At 41.9% G+C, this 18,454-nt stretch overlaps 1 protein-coding gene and 1 long non-coding RNA gene across 10 annotated transcripts in view; one reads left to right on the forward strand and one right to left on the reverse strand.

Annotated features, from left to right (window-relative positions):
- The window catches only part of LOC135114151 (uncharacterized), an 81,536-nt gene that overhangs the window by 39,647 nt on the left and 23,435 nt on the right, over positions 1-18,454 (reverse strand). The gene's annotated exons all lie outside the window — the stretch shown is intronic.
- The window catches only part of LOC135114146 (collagen alpha-1(V) chain-like), a 48,077-nt gene continuing 44,819 nt past the window's right edge, over positions 15,197-18,454 (forward strand). For 2 of the 4 annotated variants that reach the window (XM_064029884.1, XM_064029886.1), the window contains exon 1: positions 15,197-15,452. In XM_064029884.1, coding sequence (XP_063885954.1) covers positions 15,377-15,452 — 76 coding nt within the window. In that variant the 5' untranslated portion in view covers positions 15,197-15,376. The remainder of the gene's footprint in view (positions 15,453-18,454) is intronic. The other 2 variants (XM_064029885.1, XM_064029887.1) reach the window with 1 other exon arrangement.

An 18,454-nucleotide genomic window follows, 5' to 3' on the forward strand; every position in this document is an offset into this window, starting at 1 on the left:
TGCACAATTTGTACCATTTTGCCCCAGTCAGTTGTGATCATGCAGCCAATCCAACACGTGCCGCCCCATGACACCAGGCGCCGCATTCTCAAACATTTCGGCGTCTTGTCTCTATTACTTTCAACAGATTCTCATGGGAGCTATTGGGGGTCGGGTTTTCATTTTTTTTTTTTTTTATGATTCTCGTGATAGTTTAAGAAGGATTCTGTATAATTAATGGGATAATACACACGATAATTTGATTTGTCATTTCTATGGACTTTGAAAACAGTTGTTATGCGAGGATAAAGCGTTTCACAATATGGAGGACAGGCAATTGTCAATATAAGTTAGGAAAATGAAGGAAGTAGCAAATGTTCCTCCATCACTCTATGAGATCCCCCCCCCGCAAAAAAAAAAAGAAAAAAAAAACAGACACAATGGGAAAGTTGAAGGATCACATGAAGATTAGCCATCATAGCTCCTCGTGGTAAGTGTTAAATTAGGTTACGATAAGTTAGTTTGTTATGTAAGCCTGATAGGTTAGGTGACATAACGTGACTTGACCTAACACATGCTATGGTAACCCTCCCAAGAAGCAGCCGAGACAGCTGATATTATGCGATCCAAAAGGCAGAAAAATACTCAGGGATCCACAACAGCTCATTGGCCGTGGGTGCTTGAGGGACACCAGATCAGGGTTGCTGGGGGCGTGAAGGATGTAGTTGGTTGAACTCTTGTGTAACTCGTTTTGATAACTTATGCCAGAAAAAAAAAAAAGAATAGATGGGAAAACTAATCTTGATGACTTAAATGAATGTGTTGGTATGAAAGATGACTGATCCTCACTACGATTTCTTTTAAATGATTGATAATAACAGTATAATAAGCTTTCATCCATCATCTACTCCTTATCTTTTCCTCCTTCTCCTCCTCCTCCTCCTTCCCCAACAACAACAGCAACAACAACAACAACAACAACAGCAGCATCTATCACATCTAGTACGTGCTAATGCTCATCTTCCGCCTCTTCACTCTCTACCTCCTACTAAGATACTCTTGTAGAAAAACGTATCATTATACTTGGTCACATAAATGTTTGATGTGTCAGTTCATTCCTATGAGATCACAATATAAACATCTGAAGATACCTTATTTACTTATTTATTTACTTATTTTTTGACTACTACGGTCACCTCAACTTAATAAAATAAAATGGTCTGATCTGGTGCAAGTTTTGAGCATGATTAAAAAAAAAATTCCAATGAGAAACAGTCATTCAAATAATTCAATGCCTTTCGTATCATTCTTTCTCAATGAAATCGTCTGTGGAAGAAGAAACAAGTGTCATATAGTCATGGCATATGTCACGTTTTAATGGCTTAGGAGCTGCTTTGTGTAGGTCAACTGGGCTTTTACAATCTTTATTTTTTTACGTTCCTATCCTCTTATTACGTAGCATTCAGAGGGTTAATATCACGACGAATTCCTTCCCTTCTATCTCCTGCGTCAGTGTCAGTGTTATGTCGGCCGCCCACCTCCCGCCAGCTCCCGCCCCTGTAACTCCCATCACGCCCGCCTCCCTCGTCACCACGTCAGCTGGCCTGCCTTCGCCCCTTCCGCCACTTCATCGTATTGCTTCCTTTGCATCCACTCTCTATTGAAACTCACTTGCAGGAAACGCCTTCTGTTTGCTTTGTGTCGTAATGAATCTTTTTCTATTTCTTTTGTTCTCCTTTTACGCTTAGTCATCACTTCATCTCTCTCTCTCTCTCTCTCTCTCTCTCTCTCTCTCTCTCTCTCTCTCTCTCTCTCTCTCTCTCTCTCTCTCTCCTTACTGCATTCTTTTATTCTTTCTCATCCTTCTACGCTTAGTCACCAGTTCTCTCTCTCTCTCTCTCTCTCTCTCTCTCTCTCTCTCTCTCTCTCTCTCTCTCTCTCTCTCTCTCTCTCTCTCTCTCTCTCTCTCACTGTTTGTTTTAGCTGAACGAAGCATACATAATAAACTGTGTGGCTGTTCTTTACTCTTTCTCGAATGATGTTATTTTATTTTTCTTCCCTCCAGCACGTAGGCCACAACACACCTGCACCTCCCCGGATCACAGTGATTACCTGCCCCCCTCAGTGTGTTTTTAGCGATATAACTGAGGGCCACAAATATGCTATGTTTATCAGATCTCAAGTGGTTTTGAATTTGTTTTCTAGATGATTTTCTTGGTTTTTGAGCTTATGGTTTAACTTTTTTTTTTTTTTTAAATTTACAGTTCAAAGTGGTCTTGATTTCACTGCTTTACATTTCGGAATAAAGTAATATTATTTCTTCACACGTTCAAGTCACGGCGACAAACAAAATAAGTGATTCAGAGTACTTAAAACTCTTTAGTCCCCAGTTTTATATTCTGCTCAGCAAAATACGTAAAAAAATCTAGAATCTCAAATAAACTCCCAAGTGTTTTCTACGAATGGAGTGATGGATGACTGGAATGTAGTTAGTAATAATTCTGTTATAGACAATTCAATAGGGGCCTTTAAAAGAAGATTAGGTAAATTTATAATGAAGAACATAAGAACATAAGAAAATAAGGGAAGCTGCCATAAGCCGTCAAGCCTACACGTAACAGTCCCTGTATAAAACACACCCATCTATTTCATAAGTTAAATTTAATACCACCCATCATCTACATCCATATATTTAAATATATATCTTTTAAAGCTCCCTATCGATTCGGCACTAGCAATCTGATTACTGAGTATATTACATTCATCTACCACACTATCTGAGAACCAATTTCTTTATCATATAGATAATTTGTACATAAACTGCCATAAGTAGGCCTGATGGCTTCCCCCAATTTGCGTTATGTTTTTATGTTCTGTCATTAACAATAAAAAAAAAAAAAAATTACGAGGTTGGGAATCTTCACTCAGTCTAAGTAAAGTATTTATTCTTACGGCGTGCAAGCCATTTGCTTACTGTTTGTCATTACTGTTTTTGTCTATCCTTCCCCCCGTCTAAGATTACAACTACCATGTGCACTGCTAAGACTGGTTTGGTAAAATTTTTCTTAAGTTTTAGCTGATCTCTTATCATCTTTTCTTTTTGCCTTTATTTTTACATCCGTTCGTTGCTTTTGTGAAGTTCGTCTTGCATGTCAGTATTCTCCCACACTCTCCTCTCAATCCCTTTGTTTCACCTTGGCGTAAACCTGTTTCATGATAGTTATACATCGCTGTCACGTACAATACTAACCATCTCCCTTTTCCCTCACTGACAAGACGTTCATTTTCTGTCCAATTTTCTTCTTTTTACCTGATCTTCAAGTGTATCACAGAGAGCAAAACCGTGATACTTGAATCTGTAGAAGTAATACATTCGTTGCTCTTGTACTCTTGTATCGTTTTTTCTTCGTGACGATGTTTCATCTTTCCCTTCTCCATGGTCCATTCATCTTTCTGATCTTTTGGCTTCACTTAGAAAAAATGATAAAATAAAAAAAAAAAAATTTCTAACTACTAGCAACTATATTCATCTCAGGAATTTCCTTCATTTGCTTGTACCTTATCTGCTCGTCTCGTTGGTTTCCCTACGCCATCCTGTGTAATGAAGACGCCACTTGTAAGAGTAAACATTTCCTTGAGTATATAATAACATTCATCTTTTTCCTAAGCTGGAGTTGGTACTTGAATATCGAAATATCGAAGACTTTCCTTGATATTTGTCTGATGCAGCTTCAGGATTTATTATTCCAGTGCAACATTTCTTCGCTGCCATCCTCTATCTAAATTTTGGGTGAGTGTGTGGTCTATATTCTGAAACGCTTCTGCTCCGTACCTTCATTACTTTCAAAAGGCCCTAATTGAAGTAACATGTATTTATAAGGATGCTTTTACGATTCTAGTGACAGATTAAGAAAACTTCTACATTATTAACAGGAGAAACATTCTTGAGAACCCGGCTAATCATCTCTGTGGCCTTTTGAAAATAGTCGTGATGAGAGAACAAAGCGTTTCAGAGTACAGGCCTTGGCACATCCCACCCATTTTGAAATATTTTCCCGACGTGTGGGGTAAAGTTTACATCCTCAGATGAGTATGTGTAAACTCGCCTCTCCCAATCACGTTAAGTAGTACGTGTGTCTGTTTCAGTGTAAACCTTAACTTTCAAGTGTGTGTGTGTGTGTGTGTGTGTGTGTGTGTGACCCTATCTCTCTCTCTCTCTCTCTCTCTCATTGCCTGCGTAGGTATATTCACACGAGTCTTGCTATTTCTGTCGTAATGGGTGCAGCAAATGAACAGTCATGGTCCCAAATGGTCAAGCTCAGAGAAGAGCAATGTTCAAATAGACATGCATGTTACATAATGATGGTTCTGGTGATAAGAGTGGAGGTGGCATCCGGAGGCGGCCGTTGACACCACCACCACCGCCACCTTGCTGCGCCTCGGCCACTGAACAGAACACACACACACACACACACACACACACACACACACACACACACTTCTATTTCTTGCCTTCCCTCTATTATTACTAAAATTGGCTTCTGGACAGGAAGTAGTGCAGTCTACTTTTTTCTTCGTTTTATTTTTACTACAACGAGAAAGATTTCATTGCATGTGTGTGTGCGTGTGTGTGTGTGTGGGTCTCGGTGCGTCTCTCTCTCTCTCTCTCTCTCTCTCTCTCTCTCTCTCTCTCTCTCTCTCTCTCTCTCTCTCTCTCTCTCCCTCCCTATCTACGCATATCATCCTCACCACAATCGCCCATGTCAAGGACTAGTGGGGTAGATCAGCGACCAGTAACCTTGAAACCTCCACGGATGAATGCAATCGCTTGGCCAGAGCAAGATCACTGAATAGATGCTCTCACAATCCCTGGCCATCACTTCCCCACATGAACTAGTGTAAAAACTGACTTCAAGAGTATACACATCCAGTCACAGTGACACTTCTAATGATGTGATTATTCTCTGTTTTTATTTACGGCGCTACATGACCGCTATGTTGTGGCGCATTAGTGTAACTCAACAAATCAGTCTTAATGTAAATCACGCAATCAGTCTCTGTATTACTCTTAACAAAATCAACAAGTACATTGTAAGGTTGCCGGTTCTCAGTTCACAGGTCTCGTAGTTCTTTAGAGAAATCAGTCGCTAGTACTACACATGCTCATATGACGGTAATACAACCACGGGACTTTCCATTGTAAATGTTCCGCTATTAACTTAAGACGCCGGTTGGTGCCAGTCATCAGGTAATGATGCCAAGAAGCCGCGTAGCTGACAGGTAGTGTGTGTGTGCCTGAGTGCCATGGTGTTTGCTTTTCTTCTTACACACGACGTCGTAAAAGAGATAAATTTTCCCCTTTGTCGGCAATAAATCACGCGGAGTTATCACCTCCCGCCGCGCTAATATTTCATCCGTGCAGTAGCTCAGCACACACTCCGGCCACGCTTACATTAATAATAGTCGTATCTTCTCCCTTTAAGCATTCACTAGTAGGAGTTAATATCACAGTTATCTTCAAGAACTGTTCGTAAATTTACCTGTATAAAATTTCTACGGCTGACGACCTAGTTATAACATCCCTTTTGGAGTGTACTGCACACGCTCCAACCACGCTTACAGGATATCAGTAATGGCTCTATTTCTCCTTTACATATTTACTAATAGGAGTTAATAGAACAGTTATCTTTAATAACTGCTAGTACGACGAACGACTTAGTTATAACATTATTTTTAGTATACAAGTCATCTTTACATTTGTCAATCTATTTTTTTCTTCCGTATGCTGACAGTAGCTTTTTTCTTCTTCTTTTAATGTTCTACCGTCTTCCTGCTCATTTGACGAACTAGCATTATACGTTGGGCCTTCATGCATTGCGACTCTCCATTATATTTATTAAGGACCAAACCAGTTTATAATTTTCTCACCAGAAGTATCATTAATTCGTTTTCTTCTTGCTGCTGCTACTGTGGGTCGCCACGGCGGATCACTCGTCTCCACTTTACTCTCTTTTGCATCTTCTATTGCACGCATCAACCGCTTGTCTTTCTTCAATACATTAAAAAACCTCTTCGGTCCTTCTCGCTTCCTCCTGTCTAGCAATTTCCACCACAAATGAGAACAACAAAAATTCATGATTAGGAATGAGATAAACACACACACACACACACACACACACACACACCTACTATGAATAAAACATTGTGGTATATTAGTCACGGTCACAGCCAGCTGCACACACTTCCTCTGTGTTCACCTTCACCATTTTCTTTCACCGTCAAGTCCTCTAATAATACCATAAAAAAGATCCTAGACTGATCATATACTGAAAAAAAAGAAGAAAAAAATCCTAGTCTGTGAGCAGATCTGAGGACTTGAGAGGAAAAGGACAAAACACAGAAGTGCGGTAAGTTATTGGACTTCTAACCATCGATTGTTTAGCGAACAGCGAGGACCTGAAGCTTCTCTCTACCAAAACCTTCCTAATGCTTGCTTCCTCCTTCGCCTTGCTTCGTCCGGCACTAACACAATCTATTCCAAACCTTCACACATGTCATACATAGTTAGCCACCTATAGCTTGAATGGCGTAGAGTAAGAGACGATCTGATAGAGGTATTTGAGTCTTATAGAGAGAGATTTGAGTCGTATGATATATGCAAAATTCATGGGGTTAAGAATCAGGATAGGACTAGAAGTACAGGATTCAAGCAAGCTCCACAGGAAGGAATTGGTCCTCAAACAGAGAGACAGATGATTGGAAGAGACTCACTTATAATATATTTAGTGCCGAGTTATGAATTTATTGATAGGGATGACGTAGCTGAATATAGTGTTACATTTTATACAGGTACTGCCATGTGTAGATGTACTGTATTTTTTCATGTTCTTATGTTCTTGCAGATTAGTGGGTGACTGAAATAGACTCAACAGTGAGATATTTAGTACCGAATCAATAGAGAGCTTTAAAGAGTTAGATTTATGAATAAGTATGATATGTGGAAAAAAAATTAACCGTTTTATGGGTCATTAGCTTCTTGCGGCTTCCCTTATATTCTTGCGTTCTTATGGATGCTTTTTACTTAATTCTTGCTGTTATCTCCTTCTTTTGTAACGCTTCCCCTTTCTCTTTTTCTTCTACCTCATACGCACTTTTCTTTCAATAAACTGTTAAACTATTAGTCATCTGGTAGGTCTGCTTTACCGGGAAACTTCCAGTCGACAGCAACACCTCACCTGACGTTTGCTATTCCGTTCGTTCCCCTGGCCACACAATGGAGCATCAGGTATGCATCAGATGCTTTACGATAGCGAGCTAATGACATGTATCCTTTCATCGTTCTCCTGTCTGGTATCGTAAATGTATTCCATGCATGTAAACTGATTAACAAATTTCACTTGGCATCCAGTGAAAAATGTTGATGTTTATTTGTCATTGCATAAGCATTATATTCATTGTATAAATAAAAGATACGTGAATAAAGCAACATTGGATCTTGTTTTTTGTTTGAATTGGGCCTGTGAAGATAGATAGGTAGGTAAGTGTAGATAGATAGATAGATAGATAGATAGATAGATAGATAGATAGATAGATAGATAGATAGATAGATAGACGGATAGATAGACAGACTGATTGTATACTGTGTCGAAACAATAAGGTAATTTAACAGATCGTTCAAATAAGAGGTACTTAAAATATTCCTGATTCTTATTTTCGCATAATTGAATTTTAAAAAGAGTGACCGATTGATTGCTTGATTGATTGAGTGACCAATGCGCAGCAACAACGAAATCATATCGTGCCAAAGCCTGTAGAAAATAAAATAAAGAAATAAATGAACAACTCCATAGCGCGACGAAACTGTTCTGTCTTTGAGTATTTGATACGAATGCAACATTAAAACTGACCCAAACTGCTCCTCTGTCTGATGCAGTTACCGGCGTGACGCAAAACTGATATTACTGCTTGAATTCCATTTATTTTAGAGTGAAGCTAACTCCCATACACTACTGTAAGTGAATGCTCTAGAGGTTGGTTTTATTCCTATTCCTGATGTTGTTATAGATCAACATGTCTCGTGGTATCTGTTCTCACGTATCATCATGTCTGTCAGTCTGTCTGCTTATGATATGTCCATGTGTTTGTCTGTCTACATGCCTGTCTTTCTTTCTTTCTGCCTGCTGCCTGCCTGTCTGCCTGCCTCGTGTCCAGACACATGAAAACACAAGGTGCAAGCAATTTCCTCCGCAACCAAAAACTCGCAGAACTCACAGCAAAATTTTCTCAACCCTGAGGCACAACTCGAGCCAGAAAGATGAACGTGTGAAGAGAGGATGACAGAGAGAAGAAGAGAAAGAAGAAGGGAAAGGAGAATGAGATGAAGAAAAAAAAGAAGACGGGGAAGAAGAGTATGAAGAAGAAGAAGAAGAAGAAGAAGAAGAAGAAGAAGAAGAAGAAGAAGAAGAAGAAGAAGAAGAAGAAGAAGAAGAAGAAGAAGAAGAAGAAGAAGAAGAAGAAGAAGAAGAAGAAGAAGAAGAAGAAGAAGAAGAAGAAGAAGAAGAAGAAGAAGAAGAAGAAGAAGAAGAAGAAGAAGAAGAAGAAGAAGAAGAAGAAGAAGAAGAAGAAGAAGAAGAAGAAGAAGAAGAAGAAGAAGAAGAAGAAGAAGAAGAAGAAGAAGAAGAAGAAGAAGAAGAAGAAGAAGAAGAAGAAGAAGAAGAAGAAGAAGAAGAAGAAGAAGAATCAGGAGAAGAAAGAAGAAGAAGAAGAAGAAGAAGAAGAAGAAGAAGAAGAAGAAGAAGAAGAAGAATCAGGAGAAGAAAGAAGAAGAAGAAGAAGAAGAAGAAGAAGAAGAAGAAGAAGAAGAAGAAGAAGAATCAGGAGAAGAAAGAAAAAGAGAAAAAGAAGAAATATTAATAAACCCAACCCAACCTAACAAAACCCAACCCAACCTAACAAAACCCAACCCAACCCAAATTATCCCAATCCCATTCAAGTCCAGCCAGTCAAGAACCAGCTCCCATACACAGCCACCGCTTCCCTCCTTGCCGTGTACTCGAGGTAAGGTATAAGCGGCCAGGCGTGACTTGCTGGCGGTGTGGCTACTTGTCTGGAGATCGTGTGAGGTAGCTGTGGTAATGTGGCCATCATTGAGGCGTTGATGCTCGTCTTGTGGTGATGGTAGTTGCGGTGGTTGTGAGGTTCAAGTAGGCGTGAAAAGTAGTGGTGATGGGAGTACTAGGAAATGGTGATGGTGATGGTGGTGGTGTTCATGTGGGAAATAGTGGTGTTAATGGTTTGCTGTCATCAATGGAGCGTTTTTTTTTTTTTTTTTTACCTCCTTCTTGTTGTCCTAAGCTAGTGTCCGTCTTACATAAATAAACAAATGAATGAATAAATAAATAAATAAATAAATAAATGAATAAATGAATAAATAAATAAATGAATAAATACATAAATAAACACGCAATAAAAAAAAAAATGAGGATGGGAGTACTAAGGAATGGTGATGATAGAATTGATGTGGGATGAAGATATTGGTATTAATGGCTTCCTGTCCCCTACATAAACGTGTGAATAAAAGGGATTTAAGTTAATGAAGTGGAAAGGCGTCAGGTATCAGAGGTCTTATGGTGTAAGGTAAAGCAAGAGAGGAATGGTTACGTATATGAGAAGATATCGCGATGTATAGATAAAGTAAGGATTTGTGACACTATTCAGACTAAACTATAAAATGATTACAAAAGGAAAATAATGCAAGATACTACATAAAAATGGTGTTCACATTAGTGGTGAGAGCGGTGGAAGTCACTAACACAGACATTTTGATAACTTGGAGGAAAAACAGACCGCAGCAAATGTAACACACAAGTGGAAGAATTAGATTTTGATAAAGCGAATGTATTTTGGTGAATAGTTGAAGTAAGATCTGTACACCTACTAAGACTAAAACTACTAAAAGAGCGTAGGTGGAAAACAAAAACAATGCAAAGGTACAATACATAAATAAAGCAAGGTACTGCATGAAGACGCTGATGTTAGTAAAAATAACGGTGGAAATCAGTAGTAAACATTTTGATAAGATAGAAGACGAGTACAACAGGAAATATAGCATTGGGGAAACGGAAGAATTGGATTTTGATAAGGCAGATTTCCCGCTAAGCTTCCTCTCCCTGTCAAATGTCCTGAGGCGATGCACAGGAGCGAGGAGTGTTGGAATGTAGGAGTATTACCACTGATCTACGCTAAGAAGGGAAGAGCCGCCCTTCGACCCATATTCCTAAACGGTTGGCTCTTATCACAACCATGACTCGTGTTCTTAGGAGTGTTTTTCTTACTGATGATGCAGAATACTTGTTAAACTATCGATAGTATCATGAAATTACACTCGAAAACTCCCCTTACTTCCACTATAGCTTGTCAAAAGTAGCCGATATAAGGTGCCCAAACCGATCTTCATCTCAGGGGCTGTTATTCACCGTCATTCTTACATGGTAACAAATACGCAGAGGACTAAATCGGTGAAGCCAAACAGTGCAGATTGAAAACTAATAAATGTCGAGAGAGTAAATAAAGTGGAGTGTAAACATTAAATCTTCATGTTTCGAATGCAAATAAATGTTGTTGAGAAAGAGAGAGAGAGAGAGAGAGAGAGAGAGAGAGAGAGAGAGAGAGAGAGAGAGAGAGAGAGAGAGAGAGAGAGAGAGAGAGAGAATTTGATACTTTATAAACATATAATCCTCACAACTCATCATACAAGATATATGTTCACAATATGTTCACCAAAAATAAGCAGAGTATACAGATAAATAGAAATATAGATAGATATCTAAACAGATAGATACTAGATAGATAGATGAATAAATAAATAACACAGTGAAAGTGCTGTTGAATTTATATAAAGCTTGAATTTAGTTCCCTCGTCATCCCCAATAAAACAGTTGAACCCTAAACGTCACCTCCCTCGCTGGGGTCGCACCGGACTCGTCCCTTCCATACTAGAGGAAAGAACGGCGCGCTTTTCCAATCTTCTGTTGTTGTCCACGGCTTAATGGTCAGAGTGGTTGTCACGGAGCTGCCGCCCACCCAACACGTTACGGCCTCAATTCCTGGCCAGGGCACGTGACAAGCAGCTGTGTCACCTGTCCATTGTCCACCCATTCTCCCAGGGTAGGTAGGTAAGGAAGCACCTGTGGCAAGACTCCGAGGAATTGGTTGGGTGACTTACAGGTTATCGACTTATACTCAGGGTCGTGCTCTTTGACTGCTGGGAAATTAGTACCTTTTGAGTTCCGTGGTCACTTGAGTTACGTTATACTTTCCCGTGGTGTCTTAAAATTTTGCTCTAAACTCGAGCCAGATTATCTTGCCACTCTTGAGTAGAGGCAGTCACAGTGAGGCAAATAGGAATTTAAGAATATAAGGGAAGCTGCAAGAAACCGGTAGGCCTACACTTGGCAGTCCTTGCATACAACGTAGTACATTCATCAAAATGGATGATAATTGGTGTGTTAATGAAAAAAAAAATGAAAGTAGTAGATAGAGATATACAAGTAGGACAACTGCATATAAGTAATTTGGTGAATATTTAGAGAAATAAAAGAATGAATATCTGAATAATGTGAGGCAGAGTAGAAGGAAAGACACAGAGGAGAAAATACCCAGTTCTGGAACTTGTTTGTTTTCGCTGCAGGATATTGTCTCCTTCCCTTCTTCCTTTCTTTTCTTGACTCATTTCCTCACTTCCGTCTCCCCACCCATCCTCCTCCCTCACCTTTACTCTCTCTCTCTCTCTCTCTCTCTCTCTCTCTCTCTCTCTCTCTCTCTCTCTCTCTCTCTCTCTCTCTCTCTCTTGCTTTTTTCTGTCATCTCTTTGTGATTCCCTTCCTAGGTAATTAAATTTCCTTTACTCTGTTTGTTCTTCTCTTTCTTCTTGTTTGTTTTTCAGTCATCTCTTTGTGGTTCCCTTCCAACGTAATTTAATTTCCTTCACTCGATTTATTCTCCTCCATGTTATATATAAGTAGATTTCATGGAATTCTTTTCATGTGGTGAGGGCATTAATGGAGTTATGAAAAACATGGAAAGCAAGCAAGCAAGCACACACACACACACACACACACACACACACACACACACAAAGAAGAGCAATCAGGTAGTGCATTGTTTAGTATGTTCGACCAATATCTAAGAGATTCTGAGTTCGAATCCCGGCCGGTTAATGATAATCTGGCCTTTCACACTGTTAACTCCTGTTCATCTGGCAGAGGACAGGGGAGGGAAGTAAGGTGGGAAGCTGTGACCTTACAACCAGAGAACCTCGCCGTGTAACCCAGGCAACCCAGCCAAGACAGGCCAGCGTGGCGTGGTGTGTGCCTTAATACGCCGACCTCATCACTTGGGAAGGTCTTGGTTCTGGAGTAAAATTATTTAGGGTGATAATAGTAATGACGGAGGACCAAAATACTGCAAATGAGAGCAATGAATTCTCAACGCACTCTAATTACTAGAGGTCACTTCTCCCTAAAAAATAGCCGCAGGTCCTACTTGAATCTATGTGCAAGGTTTCACAAGAGGTAATGATTCACCACCAAGTCTTTTTATAGGACGGCCGAGTTGAAAAAGAAGTAGATGCGTCCCCTCCTGGACACATGCCCAAAATGGGTGGTAATTTAGTGAGGCAATCTAGCATGCAGCGCCTGATCGTGTGATAAGAATACTGTGTTTCCCTGGGGTGCTTTCCAGGCCAGTCATGGATCAGGAAAGACGAGTTCTGAACAGCTGCCTGTTTCCAGCACGAACAGGAAGCGCTTCCTGCTTCCATCCTACTTTGCGCGGCCGTTCGCGACATTTTTGTTGTTGTATCGTGTCAGTTATGGAAACATAAATATCATTGTAACAAGAGCTCTGCATGAGTCTCGTCTCCCGAGTAATTTATTTATTTTTTCTCACAGAATCCAAACTGAGGTAATTTTCCTTCACGGTGTTAGACCAGAAAATTTTACCTCGAATCACCGCGGCGGGTCTGTACCACGCCAATTAATAGCCTGTTTTTCTTGCCCCTAACAATTTTAGAACATTAAACAAATATACACATCCGGCTTCGTCAGGAGTATATTTTGGGAGATAAGACAAAATTCTGCCCCACTCCACCACTCACGTCTTACATTTTTTTTTTTTTTCGTCAAGACAGTTCGATAAACTGCTGGTTTAATGAGTTGCCGAGTTTTCTTCTTGAAATAGTCAAGGACGCTGAATTATTTTTATCCACTTATTCTAATTTAATAAAGCCTTTTCATCAAGAAGTGCGCGTGTCCCAGCTTGGAGTGCACCGTGCCACGCTTGAATTCTGTCTCCCACCAACTCCTAACGACACTACAAGTCAGGTTCACATGACATGACCTGATCTCATCCAGCGTTAAGTTACACTATTTTATCGGTCACCTACTCTAACCTCTCCCTTAAATCCAAATCTGATTCCTGCGGTTATTTTATTTTGGAGGTTTCAAGATATGTCTCCACGTATGTACATAATTTAAATTATTCTTTCGGACAGGACTGGCACCTTCAGTGAGGCTTCCTTTCTCTCTCTCTCTCTCTCTCTCTCTCTCTCTTTTGTTGCCCTTAGCTAAAGCCCTTTTTACATAAAAAAAAAAAAGACCGAATTACTAAGCAATACTTTTTATTCTGATTCCAAGGACGAATGAATACAAAATTTAATGCAATCCATCCTACCCACTCTCCCACCCATCCACACAAACACACTCACACACACACACACACACACACACACACACACACACACATTTGGACGTTCTCACGGTTGCACTCCACTGATAAAACACAGAGGAAAGCATAAATACATAAATGCAGTAGACGGGTTAAAAATAGCAAAAGTTCCCGTGGGATTTGAGATTCACTGTCTTGTCCGACGAAGCAGATGGACATTATCTGCATTGGGAGGGGAGAGGAAAAAAAAAACTGAAGACTACCATTAACTTCCTGTGATGCAACTCTCCTCCCCCCTTTCTCATTGTTAACACCAAAATTTACACAGCTAAACTAGTTCAATATTTACTTTTTATTAATTTTTTTTATACCATATGCAAACAAACAGACGGAAGAACAGATAGACAGGAAAACAGACAGAGAAAGAGAGACAGACGAGTGGATGGATAAACACACACACACACACACACACACACACACACACACACACACACAACCTGACAGATACATTAGCGAGGCGAGCAATGTTGGCGCCTCCCTGCGTCTCATGTCCCCCTCGCCTCCACTCATGCCCCCCTCGCTTACCCTCACTACCACCTCCACCACCACGTAACCGATGCTCTAAAGTCTCTGGATGGGCGGGGGCGAAGCAAGGGCTGCGGTTAATCATGAGCCAGGCATTCGGTGACCAGAAGCAGAGTTACGGGAGATAAGGAAAAGAGAAAAGAAGAACCTATGAAATTAAAACATATTCAGATACTCATTCAAGGTAATAAATGGATGTATCATGCATGTACATACATTTTAGGTAGTAGATGTGATGGAAAGAAGAGGAAGGAATGTATAAAAATGCAAATAAACTGTAATTACGAGATTTAATGAGTAATGCATAGAAGAGATCGCGCACACACAAACACACCCATAAAAGTCCACACACACACACACACACACACACACACACACACACACACACAGTCACCTCCCGTTTCACCCACGCATTTAATTCAACAGTTGCAAGAAACCACCAAATTAACGGTCTGTTTACTAAGGGCTCGCGAGCGACTTGAATTATGTGTCGCGGGGGACCTTTCAATAACGCAGAGGTCACGGAGGTCAGGCGGCCATCGAGGAGCGTAGAGAACAATTTTTTCGACAACAAGAATGGACGCAGTATTCCGGGAAGGGAGAACGGCGGGGTCTGTCTGGGTGGGGCGCGGCGCGGGTAGAGATTTGGACGGGAGGGAGAAAGGCATGGCGGAGGGTGTGGGTGAGGCAGCTGGGTGGTGCAGGTGTAACGAGTGGCACCCGCGCCCAGTGCCACCGTGGCCCTTCCTTCACCCCGCTGCCACTCGCACGATCCACGTCTGCGCGTCCCCTGCTGCCTTGAGAATCCTTCAGCGGTGCAGCAGCCCGCCTTGGGAGGGTGTCTGGACCCAAGGCCTCGGGAAGCGCAAAGGGGCGGGGAAAGGCAGTGACGTAGGGTGTGGGCGTGCACTGGCGCGAGGAACGACAGGTTGGGCAAAGGCACTTGCGGGTCTTGGGCACAGGCGGCAGGGCAGAGAAGACTGCCATACCGGGTCCTGTCATGGTGAGGAACGAGTGAGGGAGGGGGAGCGCTATGCGGGCGTGGCGCGGACACCTCTAAGGCCTGAGAGTAGCCACTCTCGCTACCATGGACAGGGCCCAGCGCCTCCGTCTCATCCTGCAGGGACTGATATGGGCGTGGATCTACCGGCATGCAGACGCGGGTAAGTACTTCCCTTCCTTCTCTCCAGAGCAAGGTCAATCCGGGTCACACCAGGAGACACGCTATGCAAGAAGTGTCTGCACTACATTATGCACGAGGAAGTCACATTTAGGCATGCTATGATAAAACAGCGACAAATCCGAGACTCGTAACTCACTCCATGAAAAAACAAGAAAATAAATCAATTAAAATAAAACTTTCGGGAAAAGTTCAATTGTAACTGGAAAAATCGCGTCAGGTGCGCTAAATTGCTTCCTCGTATCGATGACATGAACACGGACCACGATAAGTTATAGTTTCATGCTGAATAAAATTCAAGGCAATCAAAACCAGGAAAACGTGGGAACACATTTCCAAAACTAGACCGTCGCCATTGGGCGCCGCGCCGCGCCCCGCCGCGCCCTGCCGAGCCCCGCCCACGGCCAGGCTTGGGTTGCCCTCCGCACCCTCGAGTCATGATTCTAAGACGCAACACAGCGAATCCACCGCCAGGCATCCACTGTAATTCGACCGTTAAGAAATACAAACAGTCGCCTCTTAACTCCAACCGTGGCTTGTGGGTGTCTAGAAAAACATCAAATGCTGTTTTGCCACAAGAGGAAAAAAGTTATACTTCTTCCCCTCTTAAATAATTCAAATTTTGTTTACTGCGGAGTAAGGTTATCATTTTCCTACACTGTCTCACATTACTAATGAACGGCTTCACAAGACCCCGCCCAGATGGCACAAAAATTAAATCCATTCCTTTTTGCAGATAGAGATTGCGCACTCTTGAAGCACAGCGTGACGTCATGGCGCTTAAGTGAAGCCAACTGGGTTTTGGGAGTGGCGTAGTTGACCTGTACCTTGACGGGGCTCGGCGATGGGGCCACAGGGCATTGCAGTACGCCGTTACCACCAATTAAATAGCACGACAGACTCCATGATTAAGAACACATTAAAACACGAGTGCAAAGACAATGGGAGTAACCCTGAGACGGACGAATAAGTCTGATTCTCTTAGTCTTGAAAAGCGCTGAGAAATGTATGCTGACGTTCCAATCCCCGTTAAGTTAAAGGCAGTTTAACTTGTCTTCTTTCACACCGTAGCAAGGAACAGGTACGGGATGCAGGGCGAGGAGTTGTGACCTTGCATCCCAGCAACTAAGCCAAGACGCCACAAGCCAGCGTGGCATATTATATGGCTTGACGTCTCCTTTCACACACTTCAGGCATTAAGGATTGCTTTTGTTCCGCACTGGAATCATATAGGCTGCTGCTGATTATGATGAAGATGATGGAGGTAGGGGAGGAGGTGGAGGAGGAGAAGCAAGAGGAGGAAGAGGAGGAGAATGAGAACTAGTCAATATATACATAGCAAGTGAGGTCGGGATAGGCAAGGCAACAAGTATTTACTAATAATACTGTTTAGGTCTCTCGTGCGGGATGAAAAAAAACAGCGTATCGCAGTGGAATGAAATGATAAGAGTCTTCTGGTCATTCCTCCTCCTCCTCCGCAGCAGCAGTAACTTGGCTGGCAGGGGCTTTTAATTAATCATGTATAGGAAACACGATACGCCTGGATGGAAGGACGGAACTGTTTGTAAGTGGAGTCTGATATGTATATGTGTGTGTGTGTGTGTGTGTGTGTGTGTGTGTGTGTGTGTGTGTATGTGTGTGTGTGTGTGTGTGTGTGTGTGTGTGTGTGTGTAGGTCACTGGTCCCTGTGTTTATTTATCTTGGATTGACTATTCAGTGTGTGTGTGTGTGTGTGTGTGTGTGTGTGTGTGTGTGTGTGTGTGTGTGAAGATCACTAAGGTAGGGAGGAGGCAGAGGAGGAGGAGGAGGAGGAGGAGGAGGAGGAGGAGGAGGAGGAGGAGGAGGAGGAGGAAAGAAAGAAAGGGAAAAATGAGACCAGATATTAGCCAGCCATGAAACAAGAATGTGTGTGTGTGTGTGTGTGTGTGTGTGTGTGTGTGTGTGTGTGTAAGTGCTCGTTCGCTCGCTCGCACTGTCCATCCTCTCATATCTCTATCTATCTGCATGTATAATCCCTCCCCTCTCTCTCTCTCTCTCTCTCTCTCTCTCTCTCTGTCTGTCTGACTGTCTATCTCAAACTCGCTCTATCTTCACATTCTCGTACCCAGGAAGAGGAAAGGAGAACACAAGCTGGGTCTGTAAGGGTGATCATCTCTCCTATAAAGTCACCCTTGTGTTTATGTGACCCAGAACGCGTCTCTGCGAAAGCTCCCTCGACACACACATTCACCCGCCGCTCCTCACTGGCCAGGACAACAACAGAAATCAGGCGCTGCAGGGATAGGGTTCAACAGCCTCTGTGTAGTTAGTTAGTAATTGTAGAAGTTCGGTAACAAGATCACGAATAAGAACAACAATAACAAGATATATCGAGTAGATTTTTTTTCTTTATAAATAAGAGGGGCAATGGCCTAGGAAATACAGAAAGCAGGCAGGGAGTTCCAGAGTTTACCAGAGAAAGGAATGAAATATTGGGAATGCCAGTTAACTCTTGCATTAAGGAGATGGATGGACAGAATAGGGGTGAGAGAAAATAGAATGCCTTGTGCGGCGAGACCACAGGAGGAAGGGAGGCATGGAGTTAGAAAGATTAGAAGGACAGTTAACGAGAAAGAAACGATAGAAGATATGAAGTTAGTAATAGTAGAAATTCGGCAACAAGAAGGACAAGAAGAAGAAAATAAGAGAAAATGGAGGTTAAGATTGATTCCTAGCGTCTAAGAGATAGATAGATAGATAGATAGATAGATAGATAGATAGATAGATAGAGAGAGAGAGAGAGAGAGAGAGAGAGAGAGAGAGAGAGAGAGAGAGAGAGAGAGAGAGAGAGAGAGAGAGAGAGAGAGAGTTCCAATTTCATAGTCTGTTTTTTTTAATCATATTGCTTAATCCATGTGAAAGTAATGATACGGAAAGCAGAAGCGGTTGGTTATTTTCTCCTCCACACAGTCGCAGCTCGAAATAGGAACACACACACAGACATTC

This window comes from Scylla paramamosain, chromosome 27, assembly GCF_035594125.1.
Source record: "Scylla paramamosain isolate STU-SP2022 chromosome 27, ASM3559412v1, whole genome shotgun sequence".
NCBI lineage: Eukaryota > Metazoa > Arthropoda > Malacostraca > Decapoda > Portunidae > Scylla > Scylla paramamosain.